The 23421-nt window shown below is 47.3% G+C and overlaps 2 protein-coding genes and 1 pseudogene across 3 annotated transcripts; 2 read left to right on the plus strand and 1 right to left on the minus strand.

Annotated features, from left to right (window-relative positions):
* Positions 1 to 770: 770 nt before the first annotated feature.
* On the minus strand, positions 771 to 1712 carry LOC136480951 (uncharacterized). The gene is made up of 3 exons (XM_066478368.1): positions 1503 to 1712; positions 1285 to 1421; positions 771 to 1130 (listed from the first exon to the last, which is right to left on the minus strand). The coding sequence occupies exons 1-3, from the start codon at positions 1558 to 1560 to the stop codon at positions 894 to 896; spliced, it is 432 nt and encodes a 143-aa protein (XP_066334465.1). The 5' UTR covers positions 1561 to 1712; the 3' UTR covers positions 771 to 893.
* Positions 1713 to 2902: 1190 nt separating this feature from the next.
* On the plus strand, positions 2903 to 6635 carry LOC136480961 (transcription termination factor MTEF1, chloroplastic-like). Of its 2 annotated transcripts, XM_066478379.1 has the most exons (3): positions 2903 to 3523; positions 3605 to 4241; positions 6281 to 6635. In XM_066478379.1, the coding sequence occupies exons 1-3, from the start codon at positions 3092 to 3094 to the stop codon at positions 6310 to 6312; spliced, it is 1101 nt and encodes a 366-aa protein (XP_066334476.1). In that variant the 5' UTR covers positions 2903 to 3091; the 3' UTR covers positions 6313 to 6635. The 2 variants fall into 2 exon arrangements, with proteins under 2 accessions (XP_066334476.1, XP_066334473.1); XM_066478376.1 differs by having other exon boundaries at positions 2903 to 4241.
* Positions 6636 to 9305: 2670 nt separating this feature from the next.
* The window catches only part of LOC136455469 (uncharacterized), a 26276-nt pseudogene continuing 12160 nt past the window's right edge, over positions 9306 to 23421 (plus strand).

Consider the following 23421-nt stretch of genomic DNA (forward strand, 5'->3'; position numbering starts at 1 on the left):
CATACACTCTAGTGTGCACGGTAGACCTATATATACACGAAGAGACTGCATGTGGCCGAGAGATATTCGAAGTCATCCTGGCTTCGCACGTGACGGGCACGTCACCCTGACCATTGTGGCACATCCACACGTGAGGCTGCAGATACACGGAACCTGCAAATTTATTAAAAGAGAAAAACACCGTGAGACACGCGAGCGCCGAACCCAGGGTTCGAACTCACGCCCGGCCGCTGGCACACCTGGCGAGCTTAAGCCTAGGAGTTGTCCAATAAGATGAACGGGCGGGGTCTGACCGAGTTTGAGCAGCATTCGTCAGCAGCTGAATGCTCCACGCGCCGATCGATCAGAACAGGAACGATGCATGGTGTGTCGTAGCCACTTACTCGTCTGTCCATGCTAGATGCTAATTGAGTCGAGAAAACCAATGTTTCACACACGAAAAAGAAGAAGAACCTGTAGTGCGTCATGTTTATATGACTGGAGCCTGGAGGTGTAATTTTCTGAACGATGAACAGAGACATTTTCACATATGCACCTAATAGATCTTGCCCGCTCGATCGACACACATCCGCTAGCTAGATTGCTATACATAGGGTCGGTTCGTTTCGGCTGAAACGATCGTGGATTATTTACTGCTGGCTGGTTTGGTGTGAGAGAAAAATATTATTCTAACTTATAATCCGCGATCGTATAAGCCTAGCCGAACAGGGTGATAGTACGTATGCGTAATAAGGAGTACATACATATATATACTCAAAACTCAACTGTGGTAGCAAAAAAGTTATCATAGGCATACTACTACTGTACATATACACAGAGGACGACGACGACGATGGATGAGACATGTACGTCGACTGGGCGCGTGCATGGTTGCTGGCGTTCTCGATCGACCATCAGGCGTCGCCGGTGGTGGCGATGCGGGCGACGTGGAACTGCGGCGTGTAGCGCTGCGCCCTGGCGGAGGGCTCCTCCTGCGGCGGCTCGTTGAGGAACGCCCAGCTGCTCCGCGTCCACCAGTCGCGGCTCCTGCTGGGGCTGTCCGCCGCGTCGTCGTCTCCGGGTCCGCCGCCCGGGAGGAAGCCGTCCACGCGGACCACCGACGGCTTCTCCAAGCTCCCGAACGGACTCTCCTGCCACGTCATCGTACACGTTCATTCCGTACGTACGTCAGGCTTTTGTGATTTGTGATGATGAGCATGCATGCGCGACGAGACGAGACAGCAAAAGCAAGGAACGCCGCAGACATGATGATAGATTGATTCAGTGAGTAGTAAGTGTACGTACCGTGGCGTTGGCCGGCGGCGAGGCAAGAGGCGAGGCGAGCTCGCCGCCGTCCTGCGACGACATCCGACTCCGACGCTGCTGCTTCCAGAACGCCTCCACTTCCTCCTTAGTCAGCGAACGGTTCCGGCGCGCGTGAACTGATCAGTATTTTACATCAGAGTTCCAGCAGAGAGCTCTAGATCGAGACTAGAGGGATGTGCCCACCTTCTTCCGCGTACCTTTCTTGCCGTCGTCGCCAAGAACCGGCGAGTCCCAGCCAGACATGAGAGACCCCATCTTGCGTCCCACCAGCACGAGAGCACGAAACTATTCACGGTTGCAGAAACTCAGCCCGTGACTGAGAGTGACAGAGCCTTATGATCTTTCAGTTCACACAAACTGGATGAGTACGAGGCAGTAGTGTGTAGTGGTGATCGATAAGCCTCGGCGTCAGGTGGTCGTTTCTATTTTTATATACGCCGTGGGGCTTGACTTTTGAGGCGGCGGCGGCTGCAGAGCACACAGGATTAGCAGCCGAGCACACGGGTTTCTTCATTTGTACGCGTGGACGGAAGATATCATCATCATGTCACGACAGGCGGGTGAGTGTCCGTCCCTATCTCTGATAATCCTAGTACTGAAAATTGTTATTATTCCCCAGTTATTTTGTTCATAATTCTTAGCACACTACTGCTGCTACGGCCGGATCGTCCATTGGATGACCATGACGACCTTGAACACAAGAATGTTTACTCCTATTTACATTTTACACGAAAGCAGAAAGCCAGCAGCAGATCCGGTTCCTCGATCCTGATCATCATTTCAGCAGCAGCAACAACTTGTTGGCCCACGAACTGGACAGGACAGCAGCTAACAGGCGGTAAACAAAGCAATAACCCGGCCGGTACCTACGGGATCATCTGCAGTGCACGGCGTTCCAGCTCCGACGGGGACGCGCGCACCTACGTACTTTGCTGACGCTACGTACAGGACCTTCCATTTTCTTTTATCTTTTAGCAAAAAAGAAGAAGAAGAAGAAGAAGAAGAAGAAGAAGAAGAAGCACGGAGGTGTCATCCTTATCTCCAAGCTTGGCAGATAATGCATGCATCGGCATCGCTCGATTATAAATAAGATAAGATCGACAATGTTAATGTGTAGAATGGAGCCTCGCAAAATATCTTGCTCGCCTTTGGGTGGGTGGGGTGGGGGGTTGAATCCTTTCCAATTTGATGGCTTGACGCCACTCGCGAAACGTCCAAAAGCTAGGGTACGTAGTGCTATCGTCCGGCAGTACTCAGCTGTTACACTCTCTATAGTCTACACGCCCCGTGCTGCCCGGGCGCCTAGTCCTGCTAGTAGGACAAGCAAAAATCATCATAACAAAGCTACTTAAAAAGTGTACCAAGTAATAAAATTACAAAAATTATGTATGGTTTACTGCTAGCTAGCAGAGTCAGCCACTAACCAGTCCTGATCCCATACAATTTCTAGATCTGTCACTAGACCTCGTTGGCTCACCCATTAGGGGCACGCTACTCCATAAATGCAGCTTAGGCTGCTTAATAAGCAGGTCCATAACAACGATTTAGAAGTCCCCGTTTATAATCCAGATTTTATCTTGGGCATAATATAGCAGGTACGTCTATGTACAAACGTGCTTGAGATGAAGCGATGGGCCACCGAGCAGTAGTAGCCCGGCCCGCTATCGAGTCCAGTACAGTACTCCAGTCGGACAACCTGCTTCGTGAGCCCACTCTGGGAGATTCCACAGGGGTGGTGTGTCTCCTCCTCAACCGGCGGCCGACGACCTAAGTAAGCGCCGCCGCCATGCTGCGACTCCGAAACAGCCTCCTCCCTCTGCTCCGCGCAGCCTCCCCGCTTCCCTCCCCCATCCACATCCACCCCTGCGCGTGCCGTCTCCTCTCCACCTCCACTCCCGCGGCCACTGCGGCGTTCTCGCTCGAGGACTACCTTGTCGCCGCCTGCGGCATCGCACCAGCCCAAGCCCGCGAGGTGTCCAAGAAGGCGCTCCACCAGTTATCCAAGATCACACACTCCCGCTTCATCTCCGCCGCCTCCAACCCCGATGCCATCATCGCCCTGCTCTCCGGCGTCGGCCTCTCCCGCGCCGACATCGCCGCCGTCGTCTCGGCGAACCCGCTGCTCCTCCGCGCTTCGGTGAAGCGCATCTCGCCCCGCCTTCTTGCTCTCCGAGACCGGGCCGGTCTTTCTACTCCCCAGATCGCTCGCTTCCTCCTGGTCAGCCCACATGCTCTCTGCCGCAGCGACGTCGTTCCCAACCTTCAGTTCTTCATCTCCTTCTATGGCTCGTTTGAGCAGGTCCTGGTGGTCCTAAAGAGGAATGACCGCCTCATGACGGCAAGCCTTGAGAGGTTAATCAAGCCTAACATAGCTTTGCTTCGTCAGTGGGGTGTTCGAGATATTGTTCAGTTGTGTTCAAACAACGCGTGGGTGCTTACCTTCAACCCGGAACGCGTGAAAGAATTTTTGCTACGGGCAGAACAACTCGGGGTACCTCCCACTTCGCGGATGTTTAGGCACGCGGTGGCGGTCATCACCGGTAAACCCAAAGAGAAGGTTGCTGCCAAGCTTGAGTTCTTTAAGAGGACTCTTGGTTGTTCTGAATCTGAGGTTTCAACTGCAATGTGCAAGGTGCCAGCTATATTAGGATTGTCTGACGAGATTCTTCTTCGCAAGATTGATTTCCTTGTCAATGAGGCTGCAATGGAGCCACGTCACATTGTGGAAAGGCCTGTCCTGCTGGCATACAGCCTGGAGAAGAGGCTAGTGCCGAGGCATTATGTCATGAAGGTCCTGCGGGAAAAGGGATTGCTGAGCAAAATGAGCCTTTACACACTTGCAAAATTAGGAGAGGAGACTTTCAAACTGAGATTCATCGATTGTCACAAGGACTCTGTTCCTGGCCTTGCCGATGCTTATGCTACAGCTTGTACTGGTATTGTTGTGCCCTCTAGAGTCTAACTTTAGCATCTCCTTTTGTGTTTAGGTGGATGGTGGGACTGCAATTCATGCTCATTAGCAGATGTCCACTGTGCAGGCTTTCTCAATTCTGGTTTCTGCAATAGAATCACCAGTTATCTCTGACTGCTCATAGACCTGCAATTCTGCTTTCTGCAGAGTGATCTCTGGCCGCTCATAGTCCAAATTTAAGTTATGGTTATTATTTATGGAGGAGCTGGGTTTGACTTGTTCTAGAGGCTAAATGTGCATGTTTGTTATTTTCTTGCTCTGCCTAGCTCATTGCTGAAGGTTATCTTACCTTTTTTTTTGTGAATAAGTTTGTATTGGACAACTTATTACGCTATTTTGAATCTGTAAGCATGTTTTTATTCCAGGTGATGTGTTTACCTAATTCTCACTAGCTAAATGAATTATTCTTTTCTTTTGTTCTAGTGATGCTTACTATTTACATGATTGAGGCTGAACTAGTAGATTGTAGGTAGTGCCCTAAAGTGCTACTGAAATGAAACTCTCTGGAACAATTTTGTAAAGCCCATGTTGTAAGGACCAATGAAATATTCTAAGAAATGTTTTGGGTGCCATGGATGTTCTGCCCATGTGCAAAAGATGGTTCTCTGTTTGGCTTGTAAGGGAATGAGATGCTAACAGCTGAAAATAAATGGCAAGCTGTAAGGGAGACGCTCGAGTTCGTATGAGAGGATACTAATTTAGCATAGAGATAATATATACCTTTTATAATTTATAATTAGCCAAGTGTTCTTAAATCTAAGTCCCAAAATCGTTTATTGCCATTTTTTTAGTTATGTGATTTTAAGGAATTCATCTCGAAACATTTCTACTTTTATAGCATGTGGATGATAGATAGCAGGCATGGTACTATTTATAAGGTTCTCCACATATGTCATATACCTTGCATTCTGGGTTCACATCAGTTCACATGATGGGTTTACACTATTTGTAAGCACTACTGTCAGTCGTGGAATTACCCTCCTACAATGAATGGATGCTTCTGCACTAAATAAACAGAAATTTTGTCCTTCAAAAGTTGAAATAAGGAACATATTGTAATAACATCTTTGTAGTATTGTTCCAACTTCCAATCAAATTTAAACACAATCAGACCTTAGGAAATTAGTTCTGATGATCAATAATCCTTACTTTTAGACATCTTACTTCTAGACATCAGTTTCCAGAAATTCTCTTGAACTTCTGTTTCTCAACAGCCCATGTCTTTAGACTTGAAAAGCCCCATGCTTACGGGCATGAAAATTTGAGTTATCGTACTTGTTGGCATTGTTAACCCTCATTGTCCTCACTGGAATCTTAGCCCTGTTCAGATTATGTAGCACAGAATCAATTGAAACTGCATCCAAATGTGAACAAATAACAATAAGAAGAAAAAAAAATCCTCACTGCCCAGCTGTTGAAGCCATTTGGCAATTTCTCATTTGTTTGGAAAGAGATTTAAGTTCAGGGAGGAATGAAATCTTTCCCACTCATTCATTCGTTTGGTCATACTACAATATACAAAATTCAAGGAAACAATAGGAGACAAGAAGGAAGGTGAATCAATGAATCATCAATCGCTCATGCCCACACTCGCTTCTTTGGGGAAAAAGATCGATCTATCAGATTTGTTCCTAGGATGTGAAAACGAGGGACTGGAAGTGCAGAATTTGAGCTATCTTGTGTACCTCATGAAAAAGAACTGAGAATTCAGGAGACGAGGCATATTGTTCTGCTTGCTTTCAGTTACAGTAGGAAATGGGTGGAAAGGGAACATGTGGACTAATCATTTTTTAGTCTGTAGAAATGTCATGAAACAGAGCATCTTGTTTGTTGATTCTTGTCATGTTTCTCCATTTTTCTTGTTTAAATCTTGATCAGACAGAGAGGGAGAGAATTATCCTTCTGATGATTTGTTACATCTTCCTGTGTGATGATCTCGAATCCATCTTTTGATGGGCCACAATTTTCTAACACTTAATCTGTCATATTTGTGAATCGTACCAGGCTACTGCTTACTGCAGAATTCTGCAGTCTGAATAACATATGGATGAGGCGGCTGCCTTAGCTCTTGCTACTGTCCTCAATGAAGCCCTCAATTTCCACGATACTGCATTCTTATCAGATTGTCAGCAGCTGGTGGACTTCCTTGGTGAAAATGACCACACCCATCCTCCAGATTGGAGAATTAAGTTCTTCACTCAGCTGTTCATCAACAGCTCTGCTCGGAGCCATGCCCAGATCTTCAAGATCAGTAGGAACCTAAACTCGACTGCCGATAGCCTGGCTAGACAGGCTCTCTCTGCTTCTGGTTCTACTCTTGAGCGTGCGTGCTCTTATTTGCATCACCATCTTCAGAGCCCGCTTTCGGCTGCACTGCCTAGTGTAAACATGCAAGCTGTAACCATACTTTCAGCTTCATGCTGCTAATATAAATCTGTTTGTTGTCAAAAAAAAAAAACATGTGCAAACAGTTAAGATGTGATGCTTGTCAAATCCTTCACAGCACGATAAAAATCACGTTTAGGGGAAACGTACCATATTATTCCTTGTTTAGATGAGCATGTATTCATTCCAATCCACATGTGTTGAAGTGGAACTAAATTAAGTTCTATTCCAATCCACTCTAACACGTGGATTGAAATGGATACACATACATCCAAACAAGGCCTTAGAGTTCAGACCTTCAGATGATGACATGATAAATCTGTGGCCATTGAGTATCTGCATGACGCATGTGAGGATGAGAGGAGATCCCGTTGTCACCAAAGCAATTCATTTCTACCCGCTCTAGCTGAATAGTAATCGGCCCTTTTGCTTCACCTACAGGAGTACTTCAGAGGATGAGATGATAACTTGTGGTGCTGCGTACCACTTCTCGGATGGCCGCCGTCAGCTGTAATTACATGGACTGGACAGGGTTGTCGCCAAGCTTGAGTTCTTTAGGAGGACTCTTGCTTGTTCTGACTTCTGAGTCTGAGGTTTCCACTCCAGTGTCCAAGCCGCCGAAAATATTAGGATTCTCTGAAGAGAGGCTTCTTCGCAAAATTGAGTTCCTGGTCAACGAGGCTGCATTGGAGCCTCAATACATTATTGAAATGCCTGCCCTGTTCTCATTGACCATGGAGAAGTGGCCAAAGACTAGGCATTGTGTCATGAAGGTCATGCAGGAAAAGGATAGCTGAATACAATATGAGCTTTTACAAAATAGCTGTACTTGGAGAGACTTTCAAATCGAAGTTCGTCGACTGTCACAGGAACTCTGTTGCTACAGCTCGTGCTGGTATTGTGCCGTCTAAAGTCTAATTTTTGGCATCTCCTTTTGTGTTTTAGGAGGATGGTGGAATGGAACTGCAATTCGTGCTCATTGCAGGTGTCCACTGTGCAGGCCTCGTTGTTTCTGCAATAAAATCACAGGTGATCTCTGACTGTTCATAGTCCAAGTGTAAGTTATGGTTATTTATGGAGGACTTGAGTTGGCTTTGTTCTAGTCTTCTATAGACTTAATTCACATGTTTGTTAGTTTCTTGTTTTGCCTAGCACATGGCTCAAGGGTACTTATTGTTTCTTTCGTGGATAAGTCTGTATTTGAGAACTTATTACGCTATTTATAATCTAATAGTATCGTATTTAACCATTTTTTGTTAGCATGTTTTATTCCAACTGATGCTTACATAGGTCTCACTAGCTGAATGGATTTTTTTTTGTTTCTACTTTCTACTGGTGCCTACATTGTACTTAGGCTGCGAACATTTGCTAATTTGGATTTGGGTAGTGTGGGTGTGGGTGTGGCTGCAAACGATAAAGGCAGCCAGTGCTGCTAGTCTTGCATTGGGTTGGGAGTTGGGACACTCGGTCATGATTTTTTTTTATCTTTCTAACTAAAAAACTAATACTTTTAAAAGAGCATGTTCTAAACTAATTTTTTAAAAATAACCATTTTAGTCGCACTAGAGATCTTGGCGCGACTTGTAACTACCGTTACAGCAAATGCATTAGCGTGATTAACCACGCTGGTGGCATTGAGCAAAATAACTCCATCACGGATGGTGTGACTGGCCCGCTGAGTCATGCCAAAGTGGACGATGTGACTGCAGCAGCTGAGTCACGACGGCGTGGGTGAGTCACGCCAAACCCCATGGCATGGCCATGCTTGTGTACGATTGTTAGCTTGTGCCCATTACCTAAAACAACAGCGTTTTGGTTTCTTGTTTTTGCCGATAAAAAATAAAGGATTTATTTATGTATCTCTAAAATTCTTTAAATTTTCTATATAGATGCTAGAAAACAAGCATGGCCTATTTTACTTTTATTTAGCATTATACCACTTGTAGTTTTGAAATTAAAATTTTCTCGTAATATTATATTTGAATCTTAAGGTAAACTGTTTAGTCTGAAAATAGACTCTAAAAGTTTGGAAAAAATTATCTAAATTTTTGGTTCAGAAAGTATATTTTGTCATGTCATTTTTCAATATACTCCGTACGTGTTCGGTCATCAACTATGGTGGAAAAAAAAACAAATTCATTTAAAAGTTGAGAGCGGTAAAAAAACAGTTTTACAGATGAGGAAGACAAATGGGACGACCGCGAAAAAATGGTGACAATGAGTTTTTCCCTTTTTTTTTTTTGAGACGAAGGTAGGCATATGTTTTCATTTCAAAATGTTTACATCAAGGAACATAGGAGGGGAACCAAGCCAAACATGCCGGCCAGTTCCAAGTGAACATGCATACCTTGCAACAATCAAAGGATTTAGATGTCTGATAAATATCTGGAAGGATCATCATATAAGTCGCCGCCACCTCCCCTCCGCCGCCGACATGCTGCAACTCCGAAATCGGCTCCTCCCTCTGCTCCGCGCCGCCTCCACGCGACACTCCCCAATCTACCCCGCGCATGGCGCCTCCTCTCCACCTCCACCACCCTCCCTGTGGCCTTCTCCCTCGAGGACTACCTCGTCGCTGCCTGCGACCTCGCCCCAGCTCAAGCCCGCGAGGTGTCCAAGAAGTTGTCCCGCGAGTTATTATCCAATGGATCCAGGAGATCATTGGATGAGCTCTCCTACTCCCGCCTCAACTCCGCCTCCAACCCCGATGCCATCCTCGCGCTGCTCTCTAGCGCTGGCCTCTCCCGCGCCGACATCGCCACCGTTGTCTCCGCAGACCCGTTGCTCCTCCGCGCTTCCGTGAAGAACCTCGCTCCCCGCCTTCTGGCTCTCCGCGACCGCGTCGCCCTGTCTACTCCCCAGATCACTCGCTTCCTCCTGGTCACCTCACGAGCTCTCCGCGAGGGCGACATCACTTCCAGGCTCGAATTCTTCATCTCCTTCTGCGGCTCGTTGGATCGGGTCCTGGTGGCCGCAAAGAGGAGCTGGGGCCTCCTCTCGGCGAGCCTTCAAGCCCAACATAGCTCCGTTTTTTCAGCGCGGTGTTCCAGATGTTGCTAAGGTGTGTTTACACGACCCACGTGTTAACTACGACAGCAGCTGACCGACCGGAGTCAGGGAAGATTTACAGGAAAATACGAATACAAGATAGGTTCTGGCCGGCGGCCAAGTGCTTGGAATTTAAATGTAATACAAATAGTTGCTTAGGGTTTTTGATAGCCGGCCAATCTCACACTCCTCTCATACTTATACTCCTCACTCCGAGCTGGGCTTCACTTGGCAAGTGCTGCAGGCCCAGCTATCTTCACGTTCCGCACTCACTTCCTAGTAGATGCCTTGCCTTGGGCTGCCGAGATGCTGACGGGTCGCCTGGGTGAGGCCTGCTGACATCCCTCCCCCCTTGAGACGCGGCATGTCCCTATGCCAGCGCTGCCGGCTGCAGGGCTTGAGCGTCCTCCCAGGTGGCGAGCTCTTCGTCGAGGTTGAACCATTTGATCAGCAGCTGCTTGACGGAGTGCGGCCCGCGCTGATGAAGACGAGTCTGCAGAACTCGCTCAGGCACCCGGAGCATGTCGTCGAGGTCAGGCAGCGGCGTCGAGATTGCCGGCGCGGACAGGGGAGCCGGCTTGAGGAGGGAGACGTGGAAGACCGGATGCAGCGACGATGAAGGAGGAAGTGGCAGCTTGTATGCCACCGTACCGATCTTGGCGATGATCTTGAAGCAGAGCTTGTTATGTGATCGAGGCGCCATCGAGGACTGAACATACGGCTGCAACCGGAGGAAGACGGAGTCCCCAATGCTGAAGGTGCGCTCGGAACGCTTCTTGTCCGCCTGTGACTTCATCCGTTGCTGGGCTCGGAGAAGATGTTGACGGATGGCGGCGAGCATGGTGGCACGATCCGCCAACAGGGTGGAAGCATCCGACACAAGGGAAGCAGACGCATCAGAAATACCGAAATGACGTGGTGAGTGACCGTACAGTACCTCGAATGGTGAACGGCCGAGAGCAAAATGTTCACTGGTATTGTACCAATACTCCGCGAGTGGCAACCACTTAAGCCGCGAAGGTATGTCTCCGGGCACTGGTTGACGCGTTCCGTCTGACCATCTGATTGCGGATGGTAGGCCAGGTTCACTTGAGCACGGCTGAACAATTCCTTCCAAAACAGGCTCGTGAAGATCGGGTCCCGATCAGAAATGATGTGTGTGGGCAGGCCATGAAGTCTGAAGACACCATCCAGAAACACCTGGGCAACCTTCTGAGCAGTATACGGATGGCGAAGTGGAAGGAAATGTGCAAATTTACTCAACTTATCAACAACTACCAGTATGCAGTTGGCGTTACCGGAAGTGGGCAGGCCGTCGATGAAGTCCATGGATATCATTTGCCAAGCTTCAGTTGGAACCGGCAACGGAGACAGGAGCCCAGGGTAGCGGACGCGATCTGGTTTGGCCTGAAGGCAAACTGTGCAGCCAGCAACAAAGGATTTAACAGCAGATTTCATGCCACGCCAGTAGAATAGCTTCTTGATGCCACTGTATGTGACCGAAAACCCAGAGTGGCCGCCAAGTGCACTGTCGTGCAGAGCAGAAATGATGCGCTGCTGTAACTGCGGATTGGTACCGATCCAAATACGCCCAGAATACCTGAGAATTCCATTTGTCAAGCCGTCAAGGTGAACGGCGGCCGTGCCGAGGGATCAACTGACAGCTCTTGCAGTAGCTTGACGGCTTCAGGATCCCGATCATATCCGGCGACAACCTCAGCCAACCATGCTGGTGTAGATATAGATAGAGCTTGGAGTTGAGCAGGAGGTGCAGGGTGTCGTGACAGAGCATTGGCTGCAGCATTTGAAGTACCCCGCTTATAGACAATCTTGTATTGTAAACCAGCCAGTTTGTGATGCATCTTGAGCTGCCACTGTGTGTTAAGCCTCTGATCAGTAATGTGCATGAGGCTTCGTTGATCAGAAAAGATCGTGAACTCCGAATGCTGAAGATATGACCGCCACTGCTCAACTGCCACGAGTATAGCGAGGAACTCCTTTTCATACGTGGACAAGCCCCGAGTCCTTGGCCCCAGAGATTTGCTTACGAAGGCTAAGGGATGGCCATCCTGTAACAACACAGCACCCACACCAGAGTCGCTGGCATCAGTCTGTAGCTGAAACGGCTTAGAGAAATCCGGCAAGGCAAGAACAGGAGCTGTCATAAGGACTGATTTTAGAGCGCTGAAAGCAGCAGAATGTGCCGGTGTCAGACAAAGAGAGCACCCTTCTTGAGCAAATTTTGTAAGTGGCCCGGCCAGGACAACAAAGTTTTGCACAAATTTCCGATAGTAGCCAGCGAGGCCTAGAAAGCTACGCAGTTCTTTGATATCTTGGGGCTGTGGCCAAGCTTGTATGGACTCAATCTTCTCAGGATCTGTGGAAACCCCCTGGTGACTGACCACATGACCGAGATAGGAAATAGATTGTTGGGCGAACCGGCACTTGCTAAACTTGACCTTCCACTGATCACGGGCCAACAGAGTAAAAACCTGCCGAAGGTGCTCGATATGTTCCTCGAGTGTCCTGCTGTAGACCAGAATGTAGTGGTTTCAGAGTACTGTTCATAGTCCCTTGAAATGTGTTCGGAGCGTCACCCGTTCGCGAAAAGTTTTCCCAAAAAGTGCTACAGTACTCATCACATCGAATCTTGCGATACGTGCATGGAGCATTAAATGTAGACGGAAAAAAAAACTAATTGCATAGTTTGGTTGGAAATTGCAAGACGAACGTTTTGAGCCTAATTAGTCCATGATTGAACACTAATTGCCAAATAAAAACGAAAGTACTACAGTAGCCAAATTTCTAACTTTTCACCGACTAAACACGGGCTCAGTCAAGCCAAAGGCCATAACAGTAAACTCAAATTGCCCCCAATGTGTTTGAAACGCCGTTTTGTGTTCCTCGCCAGGAGCCAACCTTATTTGATTGAAGCCAGCCCTGAGATCTAAGCAGGAGAACCACTTGGCCTAAGACAGCTCGTCAAGTAACTCATCCACAACCGGTATAGGAAACTTGCCCTTGACCGTGAGAGCGTTGAGCATCCTGTAGTCGACGCAAAAGCTCCAAGAGCCGTCCTTCTTGCGGACTAACAGGACGGGCGAAGAAAAAGAGCTTGAACTCGGCTGAACCATTCCAGTTTGGAGCATGTCAGATACCTGCTTCTCGATTTCGTCCTTGAGCGCGGGCTTATATCTGTACTGGCGCACAGCAACAGGAGGGGCACCCAGCACCAAGGGTGTATGATGATCGTAATGTCGCCTGGGAGGCAGCTCGGTTGGTTCTTGGAAGAGCTCAGCAAACTCCTCAATAAGCTGGCTGATAGCTGGAGGAACTTCAGATATACCAGATGCCGGGGCCGCTGCCGCAATGTGAAGAAGTTGAAATGCTGGTGGAGGGTCTGATTCGGACAAGATACCTTGAAGCAAGATGTGGCCAGACCAGTAGGGAATACTCATCCATTTCTGATTCCAATCCACCTTCATTAGCGAAAACGCTTCGAGCCAGTCCATCCCGACAATCAGATCATAAGAACCCAGAGGCAGGATTCTGAGTGTTGAATGGAACAAATGGCCTTGTAAGCTCCATTCAGCATCAAGGATTTGCGAAGAACACTTCAAGATATTACCATCAGCAACGCGAACTGACAACGGCGCAGGCAGAGGCTGAACATCAAGGAAGTCAGCAGCAAAAGTAGCATTGAGGAACGAGTGACTGCTGCCGGAGTCCACCAACACTACCATGTCACGGCCACGCATCTGACCCTTAAGCTGCAATGTACGCGGAGCAGACGTGGCCGAGAGTGCTGCTGAAGAAACCATCAGTAGCACCTGCTCCGAAGCTTCAGGCTCATACTCTTGGGCAATATCAACGTCAGGGTCTTGCAACGCGTCCAAGCACAATGCCCGCATTTCCTGAAGAGCATGGGCCTGAGGGACTGGCGCACAGCGATGTCCGCGTACCCATTTCTCTCCACAGCGGACACACAGACCACGAGCCTTGCGATAAGCTCTGAGTGTGGAAAGCTTGTCGTCGACAGATGTAGTACGGGGAACAGCACGCTTGTCGTCTGCATTCCGACGTGCTGCGGCATGGGTGGAGTGGTGAGTTGCAACTTGAACCCATATTGCAGGATGAACAGAATACATTTCGAAATAGGATTATCGCCGTCAAAGTGAGGAAACTGCATCTTAGAGAGCTACCCTAAATTAGGGTTGGAACGAGAAGTATGGTTGGTGTGTGGGGTACAACCCCGGATACCTATGGTAGATCATATTGTTAGTTTTTTTTAGGCATGTTCATCAGATCGGGAGGTCTTGGTAGTAGAAATAGATGTTCGGGTTTCACACACACAGAGAGAGAGGTGATAGGTAGCAAACCATCGAATGCCGTAGTTGTTGAAGCTCCGGCCGGTGTTTCGTTGACGGATGCCATCTGCGCGCCGGCAGCGATGTTCGGTGGAGAGGGAGTCGGCGTTGTGGCGTCCTCGGCGGCGGCGTGTGTGTCGGTGTGGCGTTCCCAGCGTCGGTGGTACTTCCCGTCGCTGGCAGCGCCCCTTCTTTCGATCGGGTCTAGGGTTAGGATGTCGGTGGGGTGACTGGCGGCGGGGTGAACCTCGTACTACGAGCCCCGGCCCCCACCTTTCCTTTATAGCGCTGTGCGACGGGGGCCCACCAACCATGTAGGGTTGGGCGCCCCCGATCAGGGCGCGAGGACAAGGCCCAGTTAGGCCGTTGGGCCTAATTGGTGGAAGATCAATCCTAACATTCTCCCCCTTGATATCTCATCTATTCTTTGTTCTTTAATTTCATACTCAAAACTTCCAATTCATATTTTTCTTGCTTCCATCCTATTTCATCACAGATTAGTGCATAGAACTGTCACATCGTCACAACAATTAGTGCCGTTAGACTAACAGTCACAATACACTTCTCTGTTTTAAAATGTAAACTTTCTTTGGGCCCTTCGTATGTTCGGGAATCATAGGCTTTCCCTTAAACCCATGCCGGCTACGTGTTCTCTGAACACGTTGGGTGGTAAGCCCTTTGTGAGTGGATCCGCGAGCATTTTCTCTGTACTTATATGCTCAAGATTTATTATATGATCCCGAACTTTATCTTTCACAACATAGTACTTTATGTCAATATGTTTGGCAGCACCACTTGACCTATTGTTGTGAGCGTACTGTACCGCTGGATTGTTATCACAATACAATCTCAGTGGTTCATTTATATCATCAATCACTTTTAATCTGGGTATGAATTTCTTCAGCCAATTCACCTGCCCCATTGCCTCATAGCATGCTACAAACTCGGCATACATTGTCGAGGATGTAGTCACGGTTTGTTTGGAGCTTTTCCACGATATAGCCCCTCCTGCGAGAGTAAATACATATCTTGACGTGGATTTTCTTTCGTCTCCCGCATAATCAGAATCTGAATACCCCTCTATCTGCAGGGAGTCAGATCTTCTATACGTAAGCATGAGGCCTTTCGTACCCTGCAAATAACGCAGGACTTTCTTCACTAATTTCCAATGTTCAATTCCTGAATTCTTTTGATATCTGCCAAGTAACCCGGTAACAAAAGCTAAGTCAGGGCGTGTACACACTTGAGCATATTGTAAACTTCCAACAGCTGAAGCATACGATACCGCTTTCATTCGGTTAATTTCATATTGGTTCTTGGGACACTGATGTTCTCCAAATCTATCGCCCTTGACTATAGGAGCAGGTGAAGGACTGCACGCATGCATACTAAATTTCTTCAGGACCTTTTCTATGTATGCCTTTTGCGATAATCCTAGAACCCCTTTTCTCCTATCTCGGTGAATCTCTATTCCCAAAACGAACGAGGCCTCACCGAGATCCTTCATATCAAAGTTTGAGGACAAGAATTTCTTCGTTTCCATTAGTAGATTGATATCACTACTAGCAAGCAAGATATCATTCACATATAAAATTAGGAATATGTACTTTCCATTCTTGAACTTTGCATAAACGCAATTGTCCTCAACATTTTCTTCAAACCCAAAACCTTTTATCATTCTATTAAACTTCAAATACCACTGTCTTGAAGCTTGCTTCAATCCATAGATTGATTTCTTCAGGCGGCATCCCATATTTTCCTTTCCTTTTACGACAAAACCTTTCGGTTGTGCCATATAAATATTTTCTTTCAAATCCCCATTTAGGAAAGCCGTCTTTACATCCATTTGATGTAACTCCAAATCATAGTGGGCTACAAGTGCCATTATAATTTTGAAGGAATCTTTACATGAGACTAGAGAAAACGTCTCATTGTAATCAATCCCTTCTCTTTGCGTGAAGCCTTTTGTCACAAGTCGCGCTTTAAATCTTTCTATATTTCCTTGGGAGTCATATTTCGTTTTGTAGATCCATTTACAGCCTACTGTTTTGGCTCCTTTAGGAATATTTTCTAAGTCCTAAACTTTATTGGTACTCATTGATTTCAATTCATCTTCCATGGCCTTAAGCCACTTTGATGAGTGGTCGCTTCTCATGGCTTCTTCAAATGAGGTGGGATCATCCCCCATCTGACATTCTTCTGTTTCATAAATTTCATAGTCATCAGTAATAGTTGATCGTCTTATTCTTTGAGACCTTCTGGGTGCCTCCGGCACTTATTCCACATTAGGCTGTTGTTGTTCTTCCTCATATGCAACATTTGGTTCTATAGTTTCCTCAAGGATAGGTTCCTCAAGAACAGGTTCCTCATGTTCATTCATTATCGCCACGGGAGAACTTGCAACAGGTGTTGGCACTACAGTGTCCTGCACTATCGGTGCAACAGCAGCAGGTAGCGTGAAGAATGGTTCTTCAACCATCGGAGTGGGTACATGTACCCGCTTCTCCTATAGGCTGATTTCTCGTGCTACCATGCTCCCCCTGATCATGTTATCCTCCAAGAACACAGCGTGTCTTGTTTCTACAATCTTCGTATGTCTGTCAGGACAATAGAAGCGATATCCTTTCGATCTTTTTGGATAGCCAATAAAATGGTAGCTGACTGTCTTAGAGTCTAACTTTCCTATGTTTGGGTTAAACACTTTTGCCTCAGCTGGATAGCCCCACACACGCAAATGGTTAAGTGAGGATTCCCTTCCTATCCATAATTCATACGGTGTTTTAGGCACCGATTTACTTGGTACTCGATTAAGTATGTGAATGGCGGTTTTCAGTGCCTCCATCCATAAACTAATCGATAATGTGGAGTAACTCATCATGCTTCTTACCATATCCATTAAGGTACGGTTACGTCTTTCAGCCACTCCATTCTACTGAGGCTCCCCCGGTGTGGAGTACTGAGCAACTATGCCATTTTCCTATAGGAACCTTGCAAATGGTCTAGAAATTTGGCCATATGGGGTATGTCGCCCATAGTACTCTCCACTTCGGTTTGATCGTACTATCTTGATTTTCTTATTGTGCTGATTTTCAACTTCAACTTTAAATATTTTGAATTTATCCAATGCTTCCGATCTTTCTTTAATTGGATAAATATTGCCATAACGAGAGTAGTCGTCTGTGAATGTTATAAACGAGTCATAACCATCCACACTTTTCACAGGAAAAGGACCACATATATCTGTGTGGATTATTTCTAAAATTCATATGCTTTGTTTGTCATCTTTCTTAATTTTCTTGACATACTTTCCTTTGATGCGATCAATACATTGCTCTAAATCTGAAAATTCTATGTGCGGGAGAATTGATTCCTTAACCAATCGTTCCATTCTCCCCCTCGAAATATGGCCCAAACGACAATGCCATAATTTCGAAGAGACAGTATCAATTCTCTTCCGCTTCTTAGTTACATCCGTAGATGGGGAATCATTCACATTCTCATCACATACATTGTTTGCATTCTTAGCAAGAGATAATAAATAAAGTTTGTCTTGTCGGAAGGTAAGACCAACACATTTATTATTAACCAGTATCTTACACTTGCCATCACCAAAATGGCAATCAATTCCATCATCATCAAGTTTCGAAACACTTATCAAATTTCTACGCAAAGAGGGAACATAAAGTACTTCTTTAAGTCTAAGTACAAAACCATTATTCAATTCTAAAGAAAAATCTCCAATGGCTTCAACATTGGCTTGCAGTCCATTTGCAACTTTAATCGTTCTTTCTCCTCTTTGCAAGGTTCTCGTCCCACTTAACCCCTGTAAAGAATTTGCAACATGAGTAGTTGCTCCTGAATCGACCCACCAAGTGAATTTATCATAACATAAATACAGGGATTCATCTACAAATGTAATAAATTCATCACCTTTCTTTAGCAGAGATTTTAGGAAGTCTGGACAATCCCTCTTGTAGTGTCCCTTTTTGAAGCAGTGCTTGCACTAATCTTTTTCAGCTCCACCATACTGCTGATTCTTAGAATCCTAGGGTTTCTTTCCCTGTGAACTGGAGGAAGAGGCTTATCCCACTTAGGTTTCTCTTGTGGTTTAGAATTCTTGCCATTAAAGTTCTTTCTTTTGTTGTCCTTCACAAAATGAGTAGATTCACCTTGTGAGGACTTTATCCTCTCCTCTTCTTGAGCACACATTGAGATGAGTCTTTCTATGCCCCATCTTTCAGGCTACATATTGTAGTTCACAATGAAGGTGTCATATTCTTTCGGCAAAGAAGCAAAAATCAAATGAATCAGGAAATCCTCCTCCTTCAAATTCATTTCTTTTAGCTTGGATGCCGTCGTGTTCATCTTCAAAATGTGCTCTCTTATGCTACCACCAGTGAATTTCTCATTCACAAGCTTCTTAATCAGTGAACTTGCTGTGGCCTTGGTAAACCCAGTAAACTGACTCTTGATTTTCTCAAGATATTCTTTGGCAGTAGCACATTTAGGGATTGAGCCCCTTATCTGTTCTTCTATGGTGGCTTTGGCTACCAACAGACACTTGCGGTTGGAGAGAGTCTATTGTCTATGTTCAAGGTCATATTTCATTCTTATTTCAGCATGATCATACTTTCAAGAAGCGAAATCAGCGTTAGATTCATTGTCACCTCTCACTGGGTCCTCTGGCTCAGTAGGACATGGTGAGGTGATGGCAAAATCGACCTCTCCCAACGCAAGTTCCAATTCATACTTCTTCCGCCACACACGGTGATTGGTTCCGTTGAGTGTCGGGATATTGATAATGTTCACAATGCATTTGCCTCCTGAAATCACACCAGAGTAAGTAAGAAACATTTATACATAAAATTCCATGCTTTAACTCAACGTTGGTCAAATTAAAACTTATAATTCATCCATGCAAACATTTTACATCACCGTTGGGCAGAAGTAAAATTAATGCACAATTTCTCATGGATCAAAAATTATAATATTGTTATTAACAACGTTGGTCAGAAAATAACAGTATCATAATCGCATCAAAATTATCAGAAATTCATTTCTCTTAAAATTAAATTATCTTGTTGGTTCAAATTTAATCAAAGAGAACAATAATTATCATACACAACGGAAACATTAATAATCTTTTCATGTTATTATTTTCCAAAAGCACTAAAAAATTTATTGTTTTCTGGGCAAAATATCGTTGGATAAAATTTGCACAGAAAATTGTATCAAAATCATTCAAATTCATCAAAATATGCATTTAAATTACTCCTGGAAAATAATAATAAAATTTCATTTTTCTTCCTTCTTTCATTTCAGCCCAGCGCGGCCCAAAAATGCGCTAAAAACCGGCTCGGCCCAGCAGCACGGCCCGGCCAGCAGCGCGCGCTGCAGTGGCCCAAGACGTCCCCGAGTCCGCGCGTCTCGCCCAGGTCGCACCCAGGCCGCAACCTGGGCCTTTGTTGGCAAAGCGCCTCGGCAGCGCACACCCGCCTGGGCCTCGACTTGGCCCAGCGCATCTCAGGCGTTCGATCTGATCCGACGGCCGAGCGGCCGTTTCACACGGATCAAAAAGGCTCGCCGCGGCCGGCGCCCCGGAAAACCCTCGCCATTCGGCCCTTGATCTCTCTCTCTCTTCTTCTTCCTCTCTTCTCAGTCGCAGCGAAGACAGCCGCCACTGAGCAGCCACGAGCGAGGAAAACAGAGCGGGCAGTCCTTTGCGCCGTCACCGGCCCCCTCGCCGGCGCGCATGCTCCCCAACGGGTGAGCACGCCGCCGTCGAGCGGCCTGGCCACGACGCTCCCTTGGCCGAGCCCGGCGAGCCCGCGCCCCGGCTCGGCTTCTTCTCCGGCGCCGGTGAAAAACCGGTTTGGCTCTTCTTCTTCCGCGCCGGTGAGAGTTCATCCGATGCACCCTAACCCTACCCCTTCTTTCCCATTTCTTTCTTTGAGTTGTTCTTTTCGGGTTTATCCGAATGGGGAAAAACTAGGGTTAGGTTTAGGGTTTGTTCTTGCCGATTTGGGTTAGGGTTTGTTCTTGCCGATTCGTTTTCTTTGCCTTTTATTTCTTTCTTTTCGTTCATCCGAATGGAAAAAATGGGATTAGGGTTAGGGTTCGACCCTTCTTCTTTCTTCTTCCCCTTTTCTCTCTTTCGGATTTGCGTCTAGGGTTCTTGGAATCTGACCCTCCCTTTTCCCCTTCTTCAATCCCTTATTCAGTTTTGATTTTGGGAATTAGGGTTAGGTCTTAGGGTTCGGTTTTCTACTTTCTTTCCCGATCCGCATCAGATCAGTCGGTTTCACTTAGCCGATCTAATTTCTTGTCGAACCGTGGCTCCGGTACCATTGTTAGTTTTCTTTTTAGGCATGTTCATCAGATCAGGAGGTCTTGGTAGTAGAAATAGATGTTTGGGTTTCACACACAGAGAGAGAGAGAGAGGTGATAGGTAGCAAACCATCGAATGCCGTAGTTGTTGAAGCTCCGGCCGGTGTTTCATTGACGGACGCCATCTGCACGCCGGCAGCGATGTTCGGTGGAGAGGGAGTCGGCGCTGTGGCATCCTCAGCGGCGGCGTGTGTGTCGGTGTGGCGTTCCCAATGTCGGTGGTACTTCTCGTCGCTGGTAGCGCCCCTTCTTTCGATCAGGTCTAGGGTTAGGATGTCGGTGGGGTGACTAGTGGCGTGGTGAACCTCATACTACGAGCCCTGGCCCCCACCTTTCCTTTATAGCGCTGTGCGACGGGGGCTCACCAACCATGTAGGGTTGAGCGCCCCCGATCAGGGCATGAGGACAAGGCCCAGTTAGGCCGTTGGGCCTAACTGGTGGGAGATCAATCCTAACACATATGGGCTGCACCCCCAGGGGTGGCCCAGCTCACAAGACGAAGGCTTGCAGAGCACGGCGCTGCTCGGCGCCTCCCGTAAGATGCCAGAAATATATCCTGAAGACTACGAGATCTGTTAGGATACATATGATCCCATGATTCCTGTAATCTGTTATTACTTTCCAATTATCTTCTAGATCTAACCGACTTATAACCCTGTCTCCTAGACTAAATAAGGCGGGCAGGGACCCCCCTCTAAACACACACAATATCATATGATAGTCAATACAATCCAACAGACCATGAGAGTAGGGTGTTATATCGTGCTGACGGTCCGAACCTGTCTAACTCTATGTCTCTGTTGCCTTCTTGTTCTCGATTTCATGTATCTCTGTCGATCAATCTACTTTCATGGGATACCCCTCAGAGGATTGCCGACGATATTCTATTGACAGTTGACGCTTCAGGTAGGGGTGTGCGTGCTGTTTACATGTCGAACAAGATGATACTTTTTGTAGACTCTTCGTCCCTCCCACAACCCAGCCATCTTCATGGTTGGATCGATCTCCTAGATCATCAACGCTGACAGAGTTGGAGAGGTCATCAAGCCGGTGCAGATCGATACTATGCCGATCACCCCGACACATGCGACTGCAGATCTGATCTTAGAACCGCCTCCAAGGTCGTCTTCATCGACAATTCGCCGCCCGCTACCCATGGAGGCAAATCAACAACGATGATCTGATCACATCCATCGATCAGGTTAGCCAGAAGCTCGCCGATTGTCTCTCCATCGCAGAATCGGCTCTAACCACTCTCGTTCAGTGCCGACCACCTTCCGATTCACATCTATCGAAGGCTACTTAGGAAACGCCAAGGGTTATGGCCCTGCCCTTTGGGCTCACCAGCGTCGTTGCCACCTATTAAGATGCCCTAAGGGGCAAATTCACCGACTAGGTTGGAGCTATCCATCCTCTCGCTAACTAGCTCTCATCGAATGTCAACATGCTACACATTTCCCGATGCCCCAAAGCATCCCTCCAAACCATCCTGGAGGAAAATCCAGACTCTGAGTCCTAGGGCTCTACGGAGACTATCGCCGAAACCACCGCCATACAACGTCCTTTCCCACCCTTCCATGGAGGTGGAATTTTCAATGTCAGCGTCGACAACCCCCCATGGGACGGGGAAACCGAGGAAGACCGCACCGCTTGCTTCAATAGGAACATCAACCATACGCAGCACCAAGCAAATGAGGCTGCCCTTGTGCTAGCTGAGGCTGCTCGCAATGATTAGCTCGACTCATAAGGAAGGCCATGCCCACTCCAGTGTAACCTTGACAACGAATTTGTCCACGTTGATGGCCACGACGTCTACAAGACCCCAAGCGCCAACTTGGCTATGGCTACCAACGAGCTCGCCCGGCTCTCACAAACACCAGAGGTCACCAAGGTCACACGCCATGCTTAAATCGGTGCACTGCTAGGTCAACGAGATCCGCCAAGATCAGAGGCCTTCCTACTCGATGAGCTCGATTCGTCGATCCGCCGTGCCAAGATCTAATTGTCGCCCCAACTGAAGTCGTTTTGCCGACCAGCACCACAACGATGGACAACCTCTCCAAGGGGGAGCTAGGGGCAACCACATCGACCACCCTCGTCAACATGACCAGGAAGTCAACCAGGACGTCTAAGTGCACATCAACAATCTCTGAGACACGTGACGTCATATCGACGAGCGCTGTTTCTCTCGCCATGAAGAAGAAGTACGCCGTCGTCAAGAATACGAGCAAGAGTTTGATAATCCGGACTCAGCCCTCCAGCCACTCAACATCATCAATGCCGCAGATCACGACAGTGATGATCCTAAAGGGCCCCGAGCATTCACAAGGGCACTCCGAATACTCCAGTGGCCCCGTGGTTTCAAAATCACTGGGGTCGAGCCCTACGAGGGACAGATGAACCCCACACAGTGGCTACAAGCTTATGCCACTGCTATGCGCACCGCCGAAGGAGATACCAGCATCATGGTGAACTATCTTTCTGTCATGTTCACGTCAACTATGATGAACTAGTTTACAAGCTTTGCCCTGGACTCCATCGGATCCTAGGAAGAGCTAAAGAAGGTCTTCACCGACAACTACTTGGCTACGTGTACTCGGCTGGGCACCAAGCATGATCTGAACCGCATCTACCAAAAGCCGTCCGAGCTCCTCCATAGCTACATCAGACGCTTGTTCGAGATGAGGAACTCTATTCCTAACATCACAGAAGCTGAGGTCATAATCGCCTTCGTCTGAGGACTCCATCACTATGACCTCCGCTCCAAGTTCAATCGCAAGCCACCTAACGGGATTGGCAAGATGATTACAACCGCTGATCAGTATGCCGATGTCAAAGAGGCCAAAGTATGCTTCAACGAGGATGCGGGCGCTCATCGCCCAACTTGCCACAGCGACAAGCGACCCGACGACAGATGCCACAGCGACCGCCGCTACAACGACCGTAGTCACCATCGGG

This window comes from Miscanthus floridulus, chromosome 1, assembly GCF_019320115.1.
Source record: "Miscanthus floridulus cultivar M001 chromosome 1, ASM1932011v1, whole genome shotgun sequence".
Lineage (NCBI taxonomy): Eukaryota > Viridiplantae > Streptophyta > Magnoliopsida > Poales > Poaceae > Miscanthus > Miscanthus floridulus.

What these genes read in the sequence shown, in the direction of transcription:
- LOC136480961 (XM_066478376.1), top strand. Translation starts at nt 3,092, where the DNA reads ATGCTGCGACTCCGAAACAGCCTCCTCCCTCTGCTCCGCGCAGCCTCC. An exon ending in TTATGCTACAGCTTGTACTG is followed by an intron (nt 4,242 to 6,280) that starts GTATTGTTGTGC and finishes GAATCGTACCAG; the next exon opens with GCTACTGCTTACTGCAGAAT.
- LOC136480951 (XM_066478368.1), bottom strand. Translation starts at nt 1,560, where the DNA reads ATGGGGTCTCTCATGTCTGGCTGGGACTCGCCGGTTCTTGGCGACGAC. An exon ending in TGGCGACGACGGCAAGAAAG is followed by an intron (nt 1,422 to 1,502) that starts GTACGCGGAAGA and finishes AATACTGATCAG; the next exon opens with TTCACGCGCGCCGGAACCGT. An exon ending in CGCCGCCGGCCAACGCCACG is followed by an intron (nt 1,131 to 1,284) that starts GTACGTACACTT and finishes ATGACGTGGCAG; the next exon opens with GAGAGTCCGTTCGGGAGCTT.